Source organism: Sinocyclocheilus rhinocerous, unplaced genomic scaffold (assembly GCF_001515625.1).
Source record: "Sinocyclocheilus rhinocerous isolate Xijiao unplaced genomic scaffold, SAMN03320098_v1.1 scaffold302, whole genome shotgun sequence".
Taxonomy (NCBI): domain Eukaryota; kingdom Metazoa; phylum Chordata; class Actinopteri; order Cypriniformes; family Cyprinidae; genus Sinocyclocheilus; species Sinocyclocheilus rhinocerous.
The window spans coordinates 142,634-165,801 of record NW_015638976.1 but is presented as its reverse complement, the minus strand read 5'-3'; the positions used below and the strand labels follow the sequence as shown (position 1 = coordinate 165,801).

At 41.0% G+C, this 23,168-nt stretch overlaps 4 protein-coding genes across 7 annotated transcripts in view; 2 read left to right on the top strand and 2 right to left on the bottom strand.

The window, feature by feature from the left end:
• Positions 1–4,997: 4,997 nt before the first annotated feature.
• On the top strand, positions 4,998–8,966 carry LOC107750677 (cyclin-dependent kinase inhibitor 1-like). The gene is made up of 3 exons (XM_016566179.1): positions 4,998–5,213; positions 6,749–7,139; positions 8,871–8,966. Exons 2-3 carry the CDS (start codon positions 6,758–6,760, stop codon positions 8,924–8,926), a joined length of 438 nt encoding a protein of 145 aa, XP_016421665.1. The 5' UTR covers positions 4,998–5,213; positions 6,749–6,757; the 3' UTR covers positions 8,927–8,966.
• Positions 8,967–10,589: 1,623 nt separating this feature from the next.
• On the top strand, positions 10,590–14,594 carry LOC107750675 (transmembrane and coiled-coil domains protein 2). The gene is made up of 5 exons (XM_016566177.1): positions 10,590–11,619; positions 12,711–13,073; positions 13,147–13,736; positions 13,817–13,952; positions 14,280–14,594. The coding sequence occupies exons 1-5, from the start codon at positions 11,617–11,619 to the stop codon at positions 14,577–14,579; spliced, it is 1,392 nt and encodes a 463-aa protein (XP_016421663.1). The 5' UTR covers positions 10,590–11,616; the 3' UTR covers positions 14,580–14,594.
• A 1,636-nt stretch (positions 14,595–16,230) lies between these two features.
• LOC107750674 (ubiquitin carboxyl-terminal hydrolase 49) lies at positions 16,231–20,793 on the bottom strand. Of its 4 annotated transcripts, none has more exons than XM_016566174.1 (8): positions 20,348–20,793; positions 19,904–20,012; positions 18,362–19,785; positions 17,866–18,070; positions 17,687–17,795; positions 17,254–17,459; positions 16,794–16,846; positions 16,231–16,668 (listed from the first exon to the last, which is right to left on the bottom strand). In XM_016566174.1, exons 3-8 carry the CDS (start codon positions 19,724–19,726, stop codon positions 16,498–16,500), a joined length of 2,109 nt encoding a protein of 702 aa, XP_016421660.1. In that variant the 5' UTR covers positions 19,727–19,785; positions 19,904–20,012; positions 20,348–20,793; the 3' UTR covers positions 16,231–16,497. The 4 variants fall into 4 exon arrangements, with proteins under 4 accessions (XP_016421660.1, XP_016421659.1, XP_016421661.1 ...); XM_016566173.1 differs by having other exon boundaries at positions 19,929–20,012; XM_016566175.1 differs by lacking the exon at positions 19,904–20,012 and having other exon boundaries at positions 20,668–20,793.
• Positions 20,794–22,366: 1,573 nt separating this feature from the next.
• Positions 22,367–23,168, bottom strand: part of med20 (mediator complex subunit 20) — a 23,480-nt gene continuing 22,678 nt past the window's right edge. The window contains exon 4 of the mRNA XM_016566171.1: positions 22,367–22,727. Within this exon, the coding sequence (XP_016421657.1) occupies positions 22,503–22,727 (225 nt within the window). The 3' untranslated portion in view covers positions 22,367–22,502. The remainder of the gene's footprint in view (positions 22,728–23,168) is intronic.

Below are 23,168 nucleotides of genomic sequence, written 5' to 3'. Positions count from 1 at the left end.
TTGCATATTAGTTTGGAGCTTCGTTTCTGTGACCGGTTTAATTTAGCAAGTGTTTGCATTTCAGTTGCTTGTTTTAGGTTAGATCGCTCTTCTGAGGGATTTGACAAGGGACAGACATTATATAATATATTAAGAAGTATAAAGAAGGGACAACTACTTTTAATTAAAATACAATTAAAACATACAGATCATGTGCAGAGTTGGCCTGTATCTGTGATGGAGCACCAGCAGAGGGCGAACAAGAGCTTTAACTCTTGAGAAACCAGTCTTCATCAGAATATCGTTATGATTTATTTAAAGTCGGCATATCATGAAAATCTGTTTTTTCCAGGTTTTAAGTGCTTTAATCAGGTCCCTGGTGCATCTACCAAGCAAGGAAACGTGAAAAAGATTAACCCAGTAACTTTGTTTTGGGAAGCCTTTTTCTGCAAGCGTCTGATTTCGCTCCCTTGGTGACGTGGCAAAGGGATCTCATTATAATATTACCGCCCCTTAATCTGTAAGTTTACACCCACGGCGGCGCCATCATTGTGTTTTCGCAAGCGACAACAGTGTACTAGCTCTAACGTCATGGCGAAAGTTTGAGCCAATGAGACCAAGAATTATAATGAATTAAATGCAAGAATAAAAAGAATAGTCCAAACGTGATAAAACAAAAGCATGTATGACTCTTTCAAGATCTTTAAAAGATAGAAAAGATCTAACTTTTGACAGAGGTTTAAGATGGAAAAAACATGACTTAACTACTGAGTTAATATGTTGCTCAAACTTTAGGGAGGAATCAAAAAGAACTCCCAAATTTTTCACCGTTGGTTTGATATAAGAGTTTAAATGACCACAGTTAAAAGTGGGTTTTCCTTTACCCACAGACGGTCCAAAGACAATTGCTTCCGTCTTTCCCTCATTTAAATGCATACATTTTTTTAGACATCCAAGATCTTACATCAGCTAAGCATGCAAGCAATGTTTCTAAACCATTCTTGTCATTGTGTTTTAAAGGTAAATAGATTTGGGTGTCATCAGCATAAAAATGAAAGGACACTCCATGCTTCCTAAAAATTGAACCTAGTGGAAGCATGTACAGTGAAAACCAGATGGGAGCCAAAATAGAGCCTTGAGGAACACCAGAGGTAAGAGGAGCTACAGATGAAACAGCGTGACCAATGCCTACTGAAAACGTTCTGTTACTAAGATAAGATCTAAACCAGCTTAGGGCACTTCCTTGGATGCCCACACATTTTTCAAGGAATGCCATGCCAATAAAAGAATGCCATGATCAACTGTATCGAAAGCTGCACTCAAATCTAAAGTTCCCAGAGTCAACAAGTAGCAAAATGTCATTTAATACTCTTAAAAGAGCAGACTCAGTACTATGATTTTTCAAGAGTATTATTTGTTTCCAAAAAAGTCTGTAACTGTAATAACACAACTCTCTCTAAAATTTTTGCAATAAAAGGTAAATTTGAGATTGGCCTAAAATGTGATAAAACCGTTCCAGATTAGGCTTTTTCAACGGAGGTTTCACCATTGCATGTTTACAATAAGCTGGAACAAACCCAGAAAGAAGGCTCTTATTTACAATTTCAAGAATTCAGGCTATCAAAAATCAGTTTAAAAAAGTGGGTAAGAACAATTGAAGGGTCATCAGTAAAGGAAATAATGGACTGTCTAATTGCTTCTATTTTACCACAAAAAATCTTCACACAAAGTTGAAGACTCTGCAAGACAGATATTGCCCGTTGGATTAAAAACAGAATTCAAGATATTAAACAAAGTCCTAGGACTATTGGTGTTTTTGGAAATTATCGCAGAAAAATAGTTAGACTTGGCAGCTTTCACAGCTTTTTGATATGTTATTAAAGACTCCCGTAGGATTTCATAGGATACTTGGAGTTTATCCTTTGATGTATTTACTGTATATTGCTGCTGCCACACAGATCTAAAATAAACAAGCGATTTATTTCCCAGCTGTTTACCTTCACAGACATAACCCACTGTTTTTGTAACTCGTGTGTGTTTTTAACATAAACTTGTGTGTGAATGAGAACTTAGTTTAGTACTCACATGCTGTGACAGCCGCTTTCTGTGCGTGTGCTTCAGATGTGTGCGCTCAGAAAACCCTATATCAGTAGTTTAAACTCGTATGGTTTAAAAAACGCATGATTTCAGCGCGATATACATGATAATCAGAACCAAAACATGTTTTTAGCAGGTCCGAGCTGTAATGGCGCAGCTCTATTCTGGAAAAGGGGGCGGGGAGCAGCAGCTCATTTGCATTTAAAGAAACAGGCACGAAAACGGCGTGTTTCTGCTTCCACTCAAAATAGGCATTTTCAAAATGATATAATAAATGATCTGTGGAGTATTTTGAGCGGAAACTTCACAGACACATTCTGGGGACACCTGAGACTTATATACTTATATATTGTAAAGAGGGGCATCATATGTCTCCTTTAAGTTCTTAGCTATTATTATTGTATGTAAAAAAAAAAAAAAGACTGGCATTTGTTGTCTGTATTGCTTTAAAGAGTTTAGATTTCCTTTTTGAAATCCAAAGTTTGTCAACTAGAGACTCTACACTTGATGTAATTATTAAATATTCGTGTTTATAGTGCTATAATTTAACCCATTAATTAAAGCTGGATTGATATCAGTACTTTGACAGAATAATTCATACATTTATAATAGAACGCGGAGTAATTTTTGAAGAAAAAGTGCTGATGGGTTCCGGTTTGGTGAGGTGTAGTGGTTAAAATATCCGATTTAACTTAAATGTTGTAGGTTCAAATCCTTCATGAGTACTCGCTTTTCCGAACAAATGTTATGTAACCTGCTGACAGAGGCCTGGATGTTTAATCCTTTGTGATGAGTGGATGATGATGGATCACCCAATCTACTGAGAAACGTTTACATTATCCACCATTTTAGCAGTTATTTTGGTTTGATACATTAGCTTATGAAAGTTCAGATATTCCATATGTTTCATTTTATATGAGCTCATACGACTGCAGCTTAACTGAGTCACATTAATTCATCACAGAGTGAGGAAAGGCTCCTTTAAAATGAATGAATCCGAATGAATGAACCGGTTTCATAGACACTCAAACTTACCCGCGCTTTCGCTCGCGTTACTCAAGGCTCCATGACGTCACGCTCTGATGACTCACGGCTCCCGCGCCTGAGTGACTCGCTGATTTTTCGCGGGGCTTCCTCGCGCTGTGGAATGTTGTAACCGTCCCTTTCTGTCAGACTCCCGCCAAACGGCAAACACGCTAACGGTCATTAATTAAACAGCATCAGTTAACACCAATTAAAGGCCTTTCCTGTCGAATACGGGACTGTTGATTGTCGTGGGAAAGATGGACTCTCTTAGTCTCATTAGTGAACAAAGAGCTTCCTCGCTGTGACTGATTAGTTCACTTATTTTTTAATTGATTGGTTTGTTTGTGTGTTTATTGGCTCAAAATTAGGGCAGTTATTATTTTATTATGTATTAAATATGTTTCGTATAGAATAAATACATTTGCAAAACAACCTATTTCATTCACTTTTACAAAAATGTACTTTATCAAATGCAATATCATGGTCTTCTTTGATTATGGACCAAAAACAGAGACATTTTTCAAAATATCTTCTTCTGAGTTCAACAGAAGAAAGAAAGTCATACAGGTTTGGAATGAAATGAGGGTGAGTAAATTACTTTCACGATTAACGATGATTTCACGACTTAATAGTAACAAATTCGTACTACAAAGTGACTATGACTTAAAACAAGGAAATTAGTTGATAAATAGTGGGAACAAATTCTTAAGTTGTGGCCATGTTTTCTTCGTCTTGTTTATTTTCCTCCTTTACTTTTTTTTTTTTTGTGCAAAATCGACTATAGTAAATCTTTTGATTATTTGTTATTCTGTTAGCTATTAATCTGGGTAATTTTTGTCACCAATGATAACTATATTACTCTAACTATGGAAGCCAATTCTGCAGGGGAAAAAAAAACTCAGAATTGCGAGATATAAACCAAGAATTTCCTCACAATTCTGAGTTTATATTTCGCAATTCTAACTTTTTTCCACCAGAATTCTGAGTTTATATCTCTCAATTCTGGTTTTCCCCCCCTTTTCGCCACGGAATAATAATAAAAATTTAAAAAGTAATTGCGACATTTTATCTCACAATTCTGATTTTAAAAAATAAATAAATATAAACTTTAAATAAACATAAATAAATGTAAACTGCAATTGCGAGTTTCTGATTGAATTGCGAAAAAAAGTCAGAACTGTGAGATAAAAAGTTGCAATTACTTAATTATTACTATTATTTTATCCTGTGGCAGAAATTGGCTTCCAATCTCACTAGTAATAATTATGTTACTACAATGGTCTGGACATGTAGGATTAAAATACAATGAACTGTGAGCCTGTGTTGCTTATTACTTAAAGTTTTTATATGATGTAGATTATTAGTTTGATTATTAATAACTCTCACATAAGCTTGAGAGAAAGTGGGCGTGGCTTAGTCCTGCTCGTCTGTAATATCCTGTTGTAAAAGAACACCGTGATTGTCATGCTGGGAGTGTTATTAACAATCAAATATCTAAGAAATAAAAATAAATAATTTTAAAAAGCCTATATGTTGTTTCAGGATAATTCTGATAATTTATCTTAACAGTAAGAAATAAAAAAATGTCTACAGTTTTCATGTTATAAGATCCAGTATGTTGAAGAATAGTACTATTTTTTTTTTTTTACTTGATAATTGTATATTTATTTTTTTAATTTTTAATTCAGTATACAAAAAAAAAAAAAAAAAGAATAAATAAATAAATAAATAAATAAACACGTTTTGGGTGGATCCGCACGTTCTGTTCCTCTCTGTGACGCAGATCTACCGGAATGTCCTGGCACATGCGCTCACGTGTTGTCATGTGTTTACCGGGCTTCAGTCCACGTGCTGCGCTCACGAGGCCCCGCCCCCAGCGTGGGCACGCCCATTGGAGTTCATAAAGTTCAGAAAGTCCCGTCACAGCAGCAGAACGTCTCGACTCTACTGTTCCTCCGCTCCAGGACTGACTCACGCGACACTTTCGCCTCAATACTCTTCTGAAGTTCTGTTTTAAACTCGATTCTGTCTTCCAGGATCTCAAACACTTATCCTGCAAACAGCGAGCTCACCCTTTGACTCTTCCGCACTCTTCTGCTCTGCTAAAACATGTAAGTCGCATCGTTTTTGCACGTTCATAACGTTTGCTTGTAAGTTGTTGAAGTTTATCATAACACTGTTGGTTTCGGTTTATGGAAACTAATTATAAAACTAGTCTGAAGTCTCTTTAGAGTTTCTTTAAAATAACAATCGAGAAAATCAAACGTATCTAGACGAACTCCAACCAAAAACGTTCCCTGTAAGTGGAACAGATCGTCGTGGCACGTGATTGAGTGATGTTTGATCGCGGTTTGAATGTTAGTATGAAGCGAAATGTCAGTAGTATCTGATCGCGACGTGTTTAACACCGGCTTACACGAGCTTCATGTTCACGTGGACAGAGGAGAGAGTGGGCGTGTCCGCTTACCTTCTGACCAATCAAACAAACGCTAGGTTTCCCGCCGCCGTCTTGAACCGCAGTGAGTGAAACCAGTGACGTGTACTGTCACTACGTCATGATGTATTCATGAATGATGGAAAATTATTATTTTTTAAAAATCATTTAAAAAATATATATATTAAAACACAAGTTTCCTCATGGAAGAAGATGGTATTGGCTAAATTATTTGGAAAATTTATCTATTATAGATTAATATTATATATTCATTTTATATATATATATATGTATTAAGTATAATATGTAGTTTAGTTAGTTTAGCAGTTCTGTAGGAGTATTCAGTGCGTCTGGGTTCTGGTTGGAAAGTTCTTCAGAATTAGTGATTTCCTGAAACATTCACAACTAATTTCCTTATTGGATAAAATGTGACTCATGAGCCACAAGAACATTTTATAAACAGTGAGACATCAGTCATATATGATGGAAATATTAAAGTTTTTTTTAAACATAAGTATTTATTCATATTTGGAATTAGCTTTTTAATTTTCATGTTAATTTTGGTTTTTTATTACTTTATATCCTTTTGTCATTTTTATTATTTTAAAAATATTTATAGCTTTAATTTATTTTGATACTTCCATCTTTAACTCATTAGGCAATATTTTTAATTTTAAGCTCGAGTTTTTAAATGTTAAGCTTTTCATCTGATATTTTATTTCAGATCTAATTAAGTCACCAAAAATGTAAGAAGTTACAATAACAACAGTCAGTAATTTATGCTGGTTTTCTTATAAAAGTAATTCTTATATTAAATTAAATTTTAAAAAATTACAGTCACAAAACTGAAATATTTGCAAGCTTGATTTAGAGAATCCAGTGTTAATTCTCACTATGAATCAGCTGAAACTGTAGTGCACTATTTAGACGGCGGTCAGTATCTGCGCCCTCTGCTGGTGAGACGATGCACTGCACTCCCGTCTGATCCGGGGGAACATGCCCTCACATGTCCCTGTAGATCTGCCCAGACATGCAGCAGATCATGACTCACTTCAGCCTTTAAATACAGAGCACAGAGACGCTCAGACATGACTGTGAGAGACCGGGACAGGTCAGGGAGGACACGCTTTCGCTGCGTTTCTGTTGATGTCATACTGAGACACTGAATGCAGTTTGACATTGTTCAGAGACTGTAATCGTGTCTTCTTGCAGCTTGAGCTCATGGCGATGCACAAGCGGATCCTGCGAGCTCTCGGGAACATCCCGACGCGGCGGAACCTCTTCGGGCCGGTGGATCGCGAGCAGCTTCAGCTGGAGTACCGCGACGCTCTGAGGAAGGACCTGGAGGAAGCATCCCGCCGCTGGAGCTTCGACTTCGTCTCGGAGACACCTCTGGAGGGCGGAGACTTCCAGTGGGAGTGGGTGTCCGGGGAAAAGGTGCCCGTCTTGTACCGCGCCTGTCAGGAGGGCAAGCATCCGCGGCTGCGCGTGGGTAAAGAGAACATCCCCAGAACCCCAGAGAGATTCAGCGCTGTCCCGCAGGACGTGGAGAAAACGCCAGAAAAGAGTACAGAGCTGAAGAGGAAACAGACGAATATCACCGGTGAGATGGGCGGAGCCAAACAGAGACGCATTCATAGATGAATCTCAAAAATCTGTAGAAAATTAATGTTATGTTTAGAACCTTTAAAGGGATAGTTCACCCAAAAATGAAAATTCTGTCATTAATTACTCACCCTCGTGTTGTTCGAAACCCATAAGACCTTCGTTCATCTTCGGAACACAATTTTTCGTCTCTACTGCGTCACTTGTGGACGCGCGTTCACGACAGTATCATGATGCGAGCGTGTGCCGGCGCTGACCCAGATCCGGCGTGATGATGTCAAAATGTGGAATAAAGTCGTTATTTTTGTTTTCTTTGCGCAAACAAGTATTCTCGTAGCTTCGTAACTTTACGGTTGAACCGCTGATGTCACACGGACGACTTTGTCGCTCATCTTGGTACTTTTCTGGACCTTGATCGTGGTAGTTACCTTGCTGTCTATGGGAGGGTCAGACAGCTCTCAGATTCCATCAGAAATATCTTAAATTGTGTTCCGAAGATGAACGAAGGTCTTACGGGTTTGGAACGACACGAGGGTGAGTAATTAATGATTTAAATTAATTTAATTTTTGGGTGAACTAACCCTTTAAGACTCAGAAATAAGCAGTTCAAAAGAATGAAATATCTAAACAGTATTTAAATTGTAATGTTTTTAAGTTTATTAGCTTAAACTGTAAATTAGCTTTATTTTTATATAATTTTAGTTGTATTAGTCATTTAGTACATTTCAGCAATTAAGCTACTAATTTACTAAGCAATTAATTTAGCTAAATTACTCAAACTTAAATTAATGCCTAAAACTTAAGTAGTTTTATTTATCTTTAAATTTATTTCAGCTTTAGTTTTACTAATTTTACTCAAACGTATTTATTTCATTTAGTTGCCAAGGCAACATTTAAGTTTTTCATCTAATATTTATAGTTAATTCGTTTCATATTTCAGTCACCAGAAACTTTTTTGTTTTTTTAATGGTTTCAGTTTTAGTAACAAATTCAACAGTCTGTAATTAATGCTGATTTAAATAATCATTATGAAACTAGAACTTAAAGAAAGTTACAAAACTGAATATTTAGATGCATAATGAGATCAGAATTTAGAGAAAACCGTTTTTAATTATCATGTGAATAATGCACAATGCAGTGACTTGTTAATAGTTTTAAAGTAGTTTAAAATAGGATTGACCCGTTTTGTTCTTTGTTTTTAAAACATTTATATATAGTTTTCATTCATTTATTTCAGTTTTAGTAATTTTAGCACGTCAACTCAAACATATATATTTTTTTAGTTAGTTAATTTTTGTCTTTAATAATAAATATTAGTCTTTCATCTTTTTATATTTTATATTTATTTTATTTATTTTTTTTAGTTTTACCTTTAGTAACACTAACAACAGTAATTTATGCTGATTTAAATAATCATTGTATTATCAAGTAATTCGTATCTAATATTAATTAATGTGGGGAAAACTGCAAAACGTAAAAAAAAAAAACATTTGAAGAAGGTTACAACTAAACATTTGAATGCATAATGTATTTTTATTTTTTGTTGCATCAGAATTTAGACACAAGTGTGTGTAGTTGATATGTGAATGATGTGATATTTAATTGTAATGTTTTAAATGTAATGGTTTGAATAGGAGTGAAATATGACCTGGATGTTTTGAGAGCTGAGGCGTGAATGAGAGTTTGACTAATAATAGAAGCATTCTTATCCTCTCTCTTATCCAAACAGATTTCTACCAGGCGAAGAAGAGAGCGGTGGACACACCCCGCAAATCAGGACAATAACACACACACACACACACACACACACACACACACACAGACTCAGGAACGCTAGTGTGTCTCGTCGGGACTCGTCTCCTCATAACACGGACACACGAGAACTGACGTAAACCACCGCTTCTTCTCAGTAGATCTTCTGTTTTCCCACACTGTCATCTCCCTTCATCCTTTCAAGAACTCTAAACAATTATTTATAGCAGTTTTCTGTCGCGGTCGCGCTGTTTGAACTGTGCGGGGGTCATGGACCGAATCAAGAAACACACAACAGACTGTTCCACAACTTATTTTCCATCTTCAATCATGTGTTTTTGAATGTTATTCATTAATAGGACATTGTTTCTCTGTCATTCCTCTTACTGTTTATATGTTTGCATGTCAACGGTTAACATTTATACAAATTTACGTTTAAGAAAATGTGTTAAAATCCTTTTAAATCCACTAGGATTTTTGTGGAGGGGCGAAAAGATTCTGGAAAAAATTCAGAATTTGTCTCTCAGTGGTACCACAAAATTTAATTACGAACAACACGACAGATTATAAAACACTGATTTTTTTCGGTGTGCATGTATACAAATGTATTGCTTCATTGCACAATACTTGTAGCTAATTTTAACTAACGTTTGGTGCCAAAGTTGTTGTTTTTTGCACACATAAAAGTTCTTTATAATTCGAACCCTTCTAAGCTGCCATTACACCACTCTCGTAAAGGAGCTGCAATTACGTTTTTACAATGTAGATTTATTTAAGTAAACACTTGGCGTCGTTTGCGAAACACGAGCTGAATGAAGTCTCTGCAGATTCTTTGTAAATTGCGTTAAATTTAGTGCGGGAGTTAGTGCATGAATGTTTAAACGAAGAATTTGCAGAGAAATTTGTTCTGCTTGCGTTCCGTGAACGCAGCTACAGCATATTTACAAACACTCTCAGTTTTACTTGTAGTCATGGAAATACAAGTAACATCCCATTAACGTTTGTTTGAAATAAACGTAATCACAGATATGAACACTAAGCTTTCTACATTCACTAATTGAGTGTTGGATATGTTAAGTTTCAGCAAACATTCACTGAATCTGTTCTTGCTCTGTGATGGTTCTCATATCTTGATACTTGTAGATTTCTGCGACCTGTCTGTAAATATCCTTTTAATATCCAGATTATTTGCCGTTGATGGAGAATTGCACTTGTTATTTTGAGTAGTGTAGCTTGCACATGTCTGTTTTTGTTAAAGTGCTCAGAATATATGCTGTATTTATTTTACGGATAAATATTGTATTGTAGATTGACATTTAATTGTTCTTGTAATAAAGCCGTTTATGAAGAGAAACTCTGGTGTGTGCGATTGATTTGTACAAATAAATCGTTCCCCTAAATATTCAATCTGTTGATTCTAAATAAAAAATAAATTTTGTGCGAACACTACTTGTGTGTTGAGGGAACATTCAAATTTAACAATCACGTCACTAAAACGTCAAAAATAAAATTTAATAAATTAATGGGAACGTTTAGAGCATGTTTTTGTTAGTTGGGTACTTGGTTTCTGCTGCTGTGGTGCTAATTGACCATTTCTCTGGATTGGTAAGTGAATTATATTAACAAGCTAACATGTTCACGGTCAACATGAAATTGCATTTTACTGCCATCACGTGATGTTGAATAACCTGTATTTAAAAATACAAATGTTAACTTTTACTGTATCGCAATTTATTAGATGGCACTAAACTACCATGTTAACTATTAGCTAGATTTAGGAAACTATGACTACATAGATATTCAACTATTAGTCACCATTTTTAAGGCTAGTTGCTTAGGTAACGTCGTCGGTTGTAAAGGAGGCGGAGCCAGTTCTAAATTCGAAGTTTGTCTTTAGAAAAACAATTGTTCACAATCAGACCAGGAACATTCAATAAATAAATTAATTCAATACATTTTGAAATTTCATGGTGACTTTTGCGTATTTCAAACTTTTATTTTTGCATTAAGTGCATTTCTGTTTCCCATTAGTTTACAGATGCACACTGAGGGGCGAATCAACCTTATTTTTGTGTTGTAATCGACCGAACGCCACAGATGCCTATTGTGTTATTTACCCTGAAATATTCCTTTAAATAAGAAAACTCACCTCAGATGCGCGTCACACGCGTGAACGTAGCAGGTACTGTTCTTCAACATAATAGTGACCCAGTTGTTAAGAAGTGTGTTGCTATGAGACTGACGCGCACACACACGCATACCCCTTAAAAATGTGTTTATCACTGTGAAAACACACACCTACACACTCCCCAATTGTACTCTCATTAACACACAATGAAAAGAAACACACACACACAGATTAATCTCAGAGTGTGTGTGCCTGTACATGCTGCAGTGTGTGTGTGTGTGTGTGTGTGTGTGTGACGCATGCTCCGCTGAACTCCCCTCCCCCTCTGTTCATCTGCTCTGCAGCCGCGTCGAAACACTCAGACAAACACACTACTGGAGAGACGAGAAAGAAACGTGAGACAAAGATGAGAGACACGAAACCGCAGCCGATATTGACTCTAGCATGAACCATGACAGACTGGAGCGAGAGATAGACAGCTAGAGGAGAGGGGTGGGGTGAACGCAGACAGACAGAGAGAGAGAGAGACAGACAGGAGGGATATGGCCCTCTTACACGTCTCTGCAGTCAAGCTGCATGCCCTGGACTGAAGACCATGGTAATTTATCGCAAATTAATCTTCTGTTCCTGTGTTGTACCATCCATCCATCCATCCATCTGTCCATCATCACCCGTCTGTCTCTCTCTCTCACGCGCTGTTCTGCATGTCACAAGTCAGCTGCAGATTTGTTCTCATGCGTTTAACTCGACCACTGTCATTTGACACACATCCCTGATTCACGCTGCATGCATGTGTGTGTGTGTGTGTGTGTGTTTTCTGTCCCCCACCGATTAGCTTCAACCTACTTTATAAATGTGTCCATCAGCGGCCTGTATATGCGCACACACGCGCATGCTCTCGGCAGGTAACATGACTCAGATTCACATGCGTTAAAAGATTGCGCTAACCTTTTTTGGAACCCTGCCTCATGTGCATGCATGTGTATGTAACACAACAAACCTCGTCTCAGAGAAACACGCATTCTAGTGTGCTGTTGTGTCATGTTACGTGACTCTGTTGCATGCATGTGAAGATGCATGGCTTGCAGTAACCCTGCTGTGTCAGTGCGACTCTGAACACATATGCAGCAGGGCTCTGGAAAGGTTGCATGCATCTTTTCATGCATGTGAAATGCATTCTCTGATGCACGTTGATTTGTTTACAGACGAGGTATTGCAGGTTGAGATTTGCTGCCACTTTCTTTTGTGTACGCGTGACATTCACTCATCCAGCGTGTTTGGGGAGTGAATTGTGACGTTGCATTTATGAATGATTCATTTCAGATGCATAGCTACTATTCTATAGTGAGTGCTGTCTTATCATGCATATTGTTTATACATTGAAATACCGGTACTTCTATAGATGTTTCTGCAGATTTCATTTCTTAATTTAGTGTGATGTTGTGCACGTAGAGATATTTTCAGAACGAAAGTGGGTCACGCTGTGTGCCTCTCACTCTGAGCGTGTGAGTTTTTGTTCAGCTTGTAAACAGATGTGACCACTCACTCGTGCATCTGCTGCGCATGACAAAGGGTGTTAAAATTAGCGTGTGGTTTCACATGAGATGTTTACGTGCATGTTTCATGTTTCTGTTAGCATGACAGCGCAACTCAGCTTCATGTGCTCATGTTTTCATTGTTTACATGCAGCTGGATAAAAGCGAAGTGTCTACTCTCAGTCTACCACCCTCCGTGAGCCATGGCGGGTCAGACGGGAACATCAGCGTGGAGGCAGGGTTAGACGGGGCAGGCGGCGAGGTCCAGAGAACACGAGCGGCGCTGGAACACCTGCAGCAGAAGATCCTGAAGATCACCGAACAGATCCGCGTGGAACAGGAGGCCCGTGATGATAATGTGGCCGAGTATCTCAAACTGGCCCATAATGCGGACAAACAGCAGGCGTCGCGCATCAAACACGTGTTTGAGAAGAAGAACCAGAAGTCTGCGCAGACTATTGCGCACTTGCACAAGAAGCTTGAGCACTACCACAAGAAACTCAAAGAGATCGAGCAGGTAAGTTCACATGCATGCATGCCCTTTCCAACTGCATTTTCCAGGGTAATGACTTCTATCCTCTTTTCTGCAGAATGGTCCTGCGCGGCAACCCAAAGATGTCTTGAGGGACATGCAGCAGGGGCTGAAGGACGTAGGTGCCAATATGCGAGCGGGAATCAGTGGTTTTGGAGGGGGCGTGGTGAAAGAAGTCAAGGGCGGAGTCTCTGCACTCACGCACACCGCCGTCGTCTCAAAACCCCGAGAGTTCGCTAGTCTCATCCGCAACAAGTTCGGCAGCGCCGACAACATCGCCCACCTGAAGGACACTCTGGAGGATGGGCACACGGAGGAGACGCCCAGAGCTCTGAGTGGCAGCGCCACGCTGGTCTCCAGCCCCAAATACGGCAGCGACGACGAGTGCTCCAGCGCAACTTCCGGGTCAGCAGGTGGTAGCAACTCCGGCGGGGCGGGAGCAGCAATGGGCAGCCCGCGACTGGACGGACATCACCACCACCATCATCACCACCACTCCTCGTCTTCCTCTTGGGATACAATGCTGGAAGGCCTGCAGGAGATCAAAGTCAGTCAGGTGCATATGGAGGACGCCATCGAGGACATGAAAGCGCAGCTGCAAAGCGACTACAGCTACATGACCCAGTGCTTGCAGGAGGAGCGATACAGGTAAGACTGCAGCACCTACAGCAGATCCAACGCTTTCCAGAGCCAGATCTTCAGGCGTGTTTCTTCTCTCTTTCCTCCAGGTACGAGCGTCTGGAAGAGCAACTCAATGACTTGACGGAACTCCATCAGAACGAGATGAGCAATCTGAAGCAGGAGCTGGCCAGCATGGAGGAGAAGGTGGCGTACCAGTCGTACGAGAGAGCGCGAGACATCCAGGTGACCAACAATAACAAAGAGGGCGCAAATGTGCCGTGTTCCCAACCTTAAGAAGCAGGGGTGTCCAATCCTGCTTCTGGAGGGCCACTGTCCTGCAGAGCTTCAACACGAATGAAAAACACCGGCTACTCACAGTCCTGTAGTCTGTAGGCCTGTGCTAGAACTTTCATGCAGGTGTTTTGGAGCATGCTGGAGCTAATCTCTGCAAGACGTCGGCTCTCCATGAGCAGGATTGGACACCCCTGAAAAAAAACTCTGAATTACAATGACTTTTGGCACTTCTGAGTGTTACAACACAAATGTGTGTGTGTGTGTGTTTGCATGCAGGAAGCAGTAGAGTCCTGCCTCACCCGCATTACCAAACTGGAGCTGCAGCAGCAACAGCAGCAGGTGGTGCAGCTGGAGGGCGTGGAGAACGCGAATGCCCGAGCTCTGCTGGGAAAACTCATCAACGTCATCCTGGCCCTGATGGCGGTACTGCTGGTGTTCGTCTCCACCATGGCCAACTTCATCACGCCCCTCATGAAGACGCGCGCCCGGGTTGGCGCCACCCTCGCCCTTGCGCTCTTCCTGGTCACACTGTGGAAACACTGGGATTGGCTTGAGCTCTGCCTGTTGCCCAGCTGAAGAACGTGAACAAAATACACGTCCAGAACTTAAACTCTAACTGTGACGCATCCCTCCCATCATACCAGAAGTGGGTGAGACCTTGGCCCTGTCCCAAATCACACCCTAATCCCTCGCGGTCTTCCTCTGAGTCAACACTTTCGTGACGTAATGCCGCTTTGACTGTGGGGTAGAAGGCTGTTGCGGAGCTCGCCCCAGTGCGGACTCGGCAAAAGTGCACATTGAGGGCACATAGCCAAAGGGGGCGCTCGCGAGCACCCTTCTGAGATTTATGCATCATCTGAAAGCCGAATAAATAAGCTTCCATTGATGTATGGTTTGTTAGGATAGGACAATATTTGGTCGAGATACAACTATTTGAAAATCTGGAATCTGAGGGTGCAAAAAAATCTAAATATTGAGAAAATCACCTTTAAAGTTGTCCAAATGAAGTTCTTAGCAATGCATATTACTAATCAAAAATTAAGTATTGATATATTTACAGTAGGAAATTTACAAAATATCTTCATGAAACGGGTGCTCAGATGGATGTCTTACACACTTCATTATATTTCTAATGAGAAGCAGCTTTCTTTAATTAACATTATGTAAATAAGATTGGTCTGACAAACTGTGCTTGGAAAAGAGAAACGAGGACAGAATGGCTAATATCGGATGTAGTACGCTAAGATAAGCGCTTTAATATTGCTTATACAGCAATCATTTTAAATTTAATCTTATTTTAGATTTACCTTAATAGATACATCGTCCACATAGTCGCGTCCACGGACCGTTTGCTGGCTACCCGCCTGAGGAAATTTAAATGCTAAAATGGCGCGAGATTTCGTAACGGTAAATTTCAGTTTTACTGGCTGGTTTAGAAGTAATTCTACCAAGAAACAAAGACTAGTTTCAACAAACTAAAATCAGCACTTTTGAAGAAGAACTAGTCACTGGATTTGACAATGCTGTGAGGGTATGAATATAATTAATTCTGACAAGATTTTTTGACCTAGACAGCAAGTTACAGTGAATTATTTCCTCTTTTCTGGGGTGTTTGTGAGATAATTACTTATTAAATTCACCTACATTTAAATTATATATGTAAATACATTTTTAATTACACACCATTTCATTGGTGTTGTTTGAACAAATTTAACAGCGACTTGTATCATTATTGCTATGGGTAGTTAACCATGACCTTATTTAACAAACAGGCTTCAGGTTAAAATTACATCGTTGTGTAAGGTATTCATTTTCGTCATCCAAACCCATTTTACCTAAAATATATAAAGCACCTTCTGAGATTTTAAGTTAATAGATCATTAACTTATCAACACATTTACATGTTCTCAGTGAACAGGACATGCAGGTAAACAAATATATATATTTTTTTCTGTCTTTTCTTTGCTGTTGTGTTTTTTTAAATAGCTTTTCCTCAACTTAAAAGAATTTTAATTAATACTTTAAAAGTCATTTAAAGTGACAAATTCATTTTTAAACACAAATATTCCATGTATATGCCTACTGTGAGTGCATAAATCTGCATGTATAATACTTCAACAAGATGGTTAAATGGTTTTAGATTTCAAACACCTGTTTGTCTGTATACTCATCAGTTCAAACATCAGCAATGAAGTGCATCAAATATAAAGCAGACAGTAATTCAGGGCTTCATGATTTTTTTTTATTTTTATTCACTATCATCAGGAAGATCCCACACAATCAATAAAGTTGATAACAGGTGCTCTCATGATACAGGACAAAGGTCAAGGGTCCGAGGTCAGCAGTCACACCCTTCCACACACAAACACATACATACAACTAGACATTCAGCGTCATAAGATTGTTCGTCATTTACCACTGATGTAAATGAAGAGGCTTTCTGTTTTCCTGAATTTCGTCCCGAATAGAAAGAGAGTAGAAAACAGTCGCAGTATCAAAGGTGAAGAATTCCTGATTCAGAGTGTGTGATGATCATATTGCTGTGGCATTTCTCTCCAGGATGAGCGTCCATCTGTCTCTCTCGCCGACAGCAGAGGGGCTGATCTGTGTGTGTGTCCCTGCTGTTCTGGACCCTGCAGGTGAGTGTAGTTTGGTCCTCAATGCCCTGGGTAAAGTGTAAAGAGACAGAGAGAAACAGGTAGAGAGAGAAGAGAGCGAGAGATACAGAGACAGACGGGTCTAAGAGGAACGCTGCGTGTAGAACAGGATGTAGGCCTGAGTGCTGCACACCTCCTCCACACTGCACACGTTCATCTCCGAGTCGTTACAGTGAACCCAGAAACCTGCAACGCAAACACCGTTACTGTGGCAAACCATGCACAACAACTTTGACGTACACCAATAAAATTGTCTAAAATCTATCTATAGTAATTGAAAAGTAATGCATTACTAGTTACTTTAAAAAAGTCATCTTGTTACGTAACTTGCGTTAATTGTGTTACCCCAAACACAGACTTTGAGTGCTACTGGCTAACACTGTAGCTTGATAACTTTGGAGTAAACAATGGAAAGTGTTGCTTCTACCGCCAAAACATGCACAAAGTAAAACTTGCATTCGTCTGTTGCAATTGCATTGCAAGAAATGTGAAGCATGCAAGCTGCTTGCTTACACCGAGGGTTGCGTTCGCACCAATTGTGAGCAGTCCACATTGACTCTGACGCAGTTCGCTAGTTGGGAAGAGCGACTTACCTCCTTCAGTGTTATAACAGTAGGCCGTGTAGTGCCCTGAGCCAAAGCCTTTCCCATGATGCATCACTACAGCAGATAGGTCATAGGTGTAGGCTTCTCTCTGCGGTGTCAGAGCGGCGTCCGAGCAGCAGTATGGTTGTATATTCAGGACCTGATCAAAAGCCACGTGGACGCCGATCTTCTCCCTGTGGTTCCGACCGGACCACCTGGACGGAATCGTTAGCATGAGGCGAGTTCAAACCAGGGGTGTCCAATACTGCTTCTGGAGGACCAACGTCCTACAAAGTTTAACTCCAACCAGTTTCTAATCTGAAGATCATGATTAGCTGGTTCAGTTGTGTTTGGAGCTAAACTGTGCAGGAACAAGTTTGGACGCCCCTGGTTCCAACTAACGAACATATCGAGGTAAAACATGGGAGGTGTTCTGACTGACCGGAAGCGTTTGAGGTGTAGCCGCAGCACCTGAGGTAAACGGCAGATGAGTAACTGCTTACAGGCCTCCGAAAGGGACAGGGGCTTATGGGACGATTTACGGCGCTTTCCTGAAAATGCAGGAAATTTAGATAAATGCATCAACAACTTTGTGATGTCTGTAAGAAAGGCGCAACTTACTGTTGCAGAAGTTGCAGGCGTAAATGCAGCCCTCCAAAGCCTCCGTCTCCGTGAATTTGGCGAGCATCTCTGACAGCGAGCAGCTCTGTTGACACGCCGCAGCGCTGGGCTTCTCCATGCGGTGGTATCTGTTTGGGAACTCCAGAGACAAATCCCAGAACGGCTCCACTGTGTTTGACTTGTGCTTGCAGGACAGACACGTTACCTGCAAGTTCAGTTTAGAAACATTGATTATTGCAGATAATTCACTCCGTAATTTAGTCCTACATGCATTTATTCAATCAATTCAAGATGAAACATCTAAACCAGTGGATCCCAAACACATTCTTGGAGCTCTTCAACACTGCACATTTCGCATGTCTCCTTTCACAACCAAAATCGAGTCTCTACTAAAAAGGTGATGACCTGAGTTTGGTGCGTTTAATTTAGTAGTGTTGGGGGATCTCCAGGAACAAGGTTGGGAACCACGGGTGAAAACGGGTAAGTTGCACGTCACCTGGCTGAGCAGCTGTCCGTGGAAGATAGTGTTGAGCACTTTGAGGACTTGTTTGGACAGTTTCCGCTGCGTGATCGGAATCAGGAAGTGTTTCCTGGGTCCGTCCGACTCCAGTTCCTGCTGGACTTTATCCAGAAGCTCACACAAGAACTCTTGCGCGTCCTGCTGGTCGTATCCGCGGAACGCCGGGATCAAGTTCCACACGGAGTGCAGCATGGCAAACGGAGACACCAGCGACCACCGACCCGACCACATGACCCTGAAGAGCGTGTGCAGCTCGTGACACAATGACATCTGCTGCCGAGCCGAGGACCGCGGCTCTTTCGGTTGCACCAGTTCCGCCGAGCTCAGGCTGGGCAGGACGTTCTGTTTGCTAAAGGCGCCTCCGCTCGCCCTCCCCAAGCGGCCCAGCGCAGTGAGGGCTCCCTGCGATTGGTTGGTCTTAGCGAGCAGCTCCTCGGTCTCGCACAGGTCCAGTGTGAGGAAACACTCCCTGAACTTCTGCAGGTGACTCAGCACCTGGAGAATGGAGTTCATGTAACACGTGTTCCCGAGGTTACGCAGTCCCGTGACCCCGGGCGCTAGCTTCCTGCGCCGCGACGACTGTGAGGTGTGATATCGGTGCAACCGACCCGCGTTACGAAGCGGTTTGCGTGAAAGGGGTTTGTTGGACAGTGACAGAAGGGACTGTTTGGGAGCCGAAGGGAGTCGTTCCGGAGGTTCACGGAACTTCCGAGGAATAAGTGCGAGTGTTGGACGTGGAGCCTGGGTGAGCAGCCGTGCACTTTTCCTCGGCGGCACATTGGCTAGTTCTCCCATGAGCCGCTTCTTGACCTCCCTGCGTTGCCGTCGCTTCTCCTCTCGCTCTTGTTCCCGTTTCTCCTCACGCTTCCTGTGTTCTTCCTGCTGCCGGTTCCTCCAGCGGCACAAGGCACCTTGGAGGAGAGTTTCCCGCCGGTGCCACAACGCCGTCTGCATAGCACCGTCCCGCGCAACCTTGCGCACTCTAACTCCGCCATCGGATGTTGACGACCGCAGGGAGCGCTGACCAGGGCTGCGGACTGTAGATAGTGCCCCTCGGAGGAGCTTCAGGTCGCCCTCGACGTTATCGTTCAACACGTAATCGCCGCACGCGAAACAGAAGACGTCCAGTTCACGTACATCCATGGCTAGCGGGTGCTGCGTCTGCTGGTAGTGACTCAGGGAGTGTTCTTCCAGGTAGCGGCCGCATGCCACGTGAGCGCACTTCAGACAAGCCCATACGGACTCTGTGGTGCTGCAGTCAATGCAGCGCCACATCTGCGGGTTGAGGATGGAGTGGCCGTGGCCCAAACGGAACCGCACCACATGCTTACAGCGATCCATGTCTCCCAACACGCATGAGCACTTGGAGTCAGGAACCACACGCCATGACCGCACTCATCCTAAGAACAAGATAAGATAACAATGTTTTTAATTGTAACATAAGTTACTATTTCAAGTAAGTAATGCATTACTGCGGTCAAAGACAACTGAAAACATGCATGTCTGAATGCAACGCACCACTTTTTTAAGCAATATTACTCACTGTGAGAACCAGCGAGCTTCAGCATCAGAGCAGACGTGTCCTGCCGATGCACAGTGTAAAAGACTTCATCATGCAGAATGAAAACTGTGGATGAAAAAACACTTGAACACACAAATCGGTGCCATTAAATGGTTCCATCCTGATCTTAAACAGAATCTGCATTTTGATTTGTTCCTGAACTGGTTTCTATGGTGTGTTTGTATATGTAAGAGTGTGCAGTTGTGTTTGTGAATATATACAAATGTTTTTTTTTAATGTATGACTGAGTGTGATTTGTATATATTTCATTAATATTTGAGAGTTTGTCACACAATGCAGTGTGTGTACACTTATATGAGTGTGTGTTATGGTACGAGTGTGTGTGTGTCTGTCTCTGTTGTGTGTGTGTGTGTGTGTGCTAACCCGCTAGCGCTACTCACAGAACAAAAGACGCTCCGCCGGGAGACACGCGGAATCCGCGGCAGCTGCGGATCCGGGAGGTTCCGGTACCGGCGCTCGATCGGTGTGTTTGTGTGCGTGTTTATACCGGCGCGAGAGATTCGTTACTTTAAACCCGCTGAACAAAAACCAGCAAGAGCCACAGCCATAGGATAAACTCACACCGCAAAGCCACCGATCGGCTTTCAAACGGCCCCCCGGCGCGAGTCCTCCACGAAACAGCCGGTGAAGTGCGTCTGACGAGTTAAATGACGGTTAATATTTGCGTGTTTTTTCACACTCGCTTTCGGCTGTTATTTACCGCCATCATCCGCACGCGCGAGCTGTCACCATTTTCGGCTCAACCGAATTCGCCCAGCGCCGGCGTCACTGCGCTCTGATTGGCCGAGGAGCGATCAATCGCATGACGACCGTGTTCTGATTGGTCGAGACGGAGATCGGTAGCGCGGTGGAGCCGGTCGCTCATCGGTTGTGGAGGCGTCCGTCAGGTTTTAAAGCTCCAGAGGCGGGGTCAGTTGAACAGATTAACCTTGTCCATAACATGATCATTTATTTATTTATATCTTTTTTACATTTCATAAGCAAGCGCATATAAAATTAACACTGATGGTTTCCCAACAGTGGAAAAGATACAAATGTGTGAACAAAGCTTGAAGAAGTATGGACTTTGCAGTTCATGGTGAAGTAGCTTACATACAGAATGCTTACCCAGCATGCTTTGCGACTGGGCTCTAGAGTTTTATCCTACCACTTAATAAGATTCAGTAAAATGTGTTGGGGGAATTCACATTTACTGTACTGTAATATCGCAAGTTGTGAATGCGTATTACCACGTAGTACCAAAATTACAGCGACGTCTTTCGGTTTCGAACAGAATGTGTTGGTTAGCATTGCTGTGATTTGGCTCATGCTAATTTAAGCTCATATGTAATCTAAGGCTGATTTCATGTGGTTTGGCATTCATCCACGGTGTGTTCTGCTCATGCATATTCAAATTAATTGGTCTTTTCTAGCCAATTCATCTGTTCTGCATTTGGAAAATGCAAATGTGGTGTTCCTGTACAAACACCAATAAATTAAGGCCTTCATGCTTCTTAGATCTAACGGGTGTCGTTATCTTAAACGTGTTTGTTTTGGCGAAACTAACTGCTCTTCAGCGCAAATTTTCAGAAATGGTTCGTAACGGAGATTTTGTTTCAATTTAATCGTTTCGTAAATTGATTCAGTTTTGAAGTGTTCAAAACACACTGGCGACCCCTGCTGGTCTGGAAGAAGAGAATGCAACCAGAACCAATACTAACTTGTATAATGATGCATTTTATAAGAAAAACGACACTTTTTCATGAAAGTGTAATATATTAACGATAAACCACAAATCATTACTTACCATTAAGTAAGTGCCTGAATAATTGTGTTTTATTCATTGGTAGTGTTTGTTTTGTGTTTTCGAGAGGGTTTATCAGGCCAATTACCCTCTATTTTTCCATTATACGTAAGCGTTTGTCATTAAAATGGATTCAAGATAAGTTAAAACCAAGTATTAGATTTGAAACGAAAGGTCTGTAAATATTGATTCAGGGTTATTAGTTACTAAAACCATTAAAAAAAACAGTTTTGTTACTTGACATAAATGTTTGTTTTATTTTATTTTTTACGTTACATTTTATTTTAGCTAGTTGCCAAAGCAACAATTCTCATTTTTATTTAGTTTAAGTTGAAGAGCTAAAATAAACTAATAAAAATGACAAAAGACAACAAAATTACCAAAGCTAAAATTGAAGTGAAAACATAAAATAAAAAATCGAATTCAAAATATCAAGAAAAACTACAATGGTATTTCAACGACACTGAAACAACACCACATTCATTTTGTTTTGATAAAATGATTACAATTCAAATTGAACAGTTTATTTCACAAACACAAGTGTAAACACAGAAAATAAGCATCCAGAGCCACAAATAAAGTAACAAAGGCAGGAACGGATGCTTTACGTTGTTCTTACAAACAGTAAAGACGACTGAATCAGTCATTTGTGAAATGCTCCTGTTGCTGGTATAAAGTTCTCTCAGAGACTCCTCGCAGGACTGTAAAGAGGGCTGTGATTCCGTGGCGTTTGCGCGGGTTGAGTTCAGGTCTCAGCGTACACCGCTGCCTGGCAGCACCTGCTGTTTGCGCACTTTACCGAAGAGCTCCAGGTACTGGCTCATGGTGTCCATGCAGTCCACCGGCGTGTACAGACCCTCGGCTTTATTGGTGAACACGGCCGGCAGCTCGGGCGTGCTTGAGCCCAGAAAACTCTGCATGAACTCCTTTATGAGGTTCCAGCAGTCTCCGGGAATCACGCAGGCGCAGTACTCTACCTGCAGACACAAAACAACGATCACTGCACGGTATCATGCGTCTCTGAACACAGTTAATCAGAAAAAACAATGGGTCTCATTCACTAATAATTGCGTAGATTATTCAAAATTATACACAGCTTCTTCTCACAGAACATTTCTACCTAATTCACAACACGTGTGAACATGAATTAACGCTGTTGTAATGTTAATGAATTTGGAATAGGCTACAGGTCCGTTCACACCGATAACTATAACTGTGACGATAACTGTATACTATATACTAACGATAAAGTAACAGAAAGTAACGATAACAATAGCGATTAACGATATTAGCATCCACGCCAACAGACAATAACGATAATTCAGCGATTAACGATATTAGCATCCACGCCAACAGACAATAACGATAATTCAGCGATTAACGATATTAGCATCCACGCCAACAGACAATAACGATAA

What these genes read in the sequence shown, in the direction of transcription:
- LOC107750674 (XM_016566174.1), bottom strand. Translation starts at nt 19,726, where the DNA reads ATGGATCGCTGTAAGCATGTGGTGCGGTTCCGTTTGGGCCACGGCCAC. An exon ending in CTACACCTCAAACGCTTCCG is followed by an intron (nt 17,460 to 17,686) that starts GTCAGTCAGAAC and finishes GATTCCGTCCAG; the next exon opens with GTGGTCCGGTCGGAACCACA. An exon ending in ACGTGTGCAGTGTGGAGGAG is followed by an intron (nt 16,669 to 16,793) that starts GTGTGCAGCACT and finishes CACTTTACCCAG; the next exon opens with GGCATTGAGGACCAAACTAC.
- LOC107750677 (XM_016566179.1), top strand. Translation starts at nt 6,758, where the DNA reads ATGGCGATGCACAAGCGGATCCTGCGAGCTCTCGGGAACATCCCGACG. An exon ending in GAAACAGACGAATATCACCG is followed by an intron (nt 7,140 to 8,870) that starts GTGAGATGGGCG and finishes TTATCCAAACAG; the next exon opens with ATTTCTACCAGGCGAAGAAG.
- LOC107750675 (XM_016566177.1), top strand. An exon ending in AACTCAAAGAGATCGAGCAG is followed by an intron (nt 13,074 to 13,146) that starts GTAAGTTCACAT and finishes TCTTTTCTGCAG; the next exon opens with AATGGTCCTGCGCGGCAACC. An exon ending in AGAGAGCGCGAGACATCCAG is followed by an intron (nt 13,953 to 14,279) that starts GTGACCAACAAT and finishes GTTTGCATGCAG; the next exon opens with GAAGCAGTAGAGTCCTGCCT.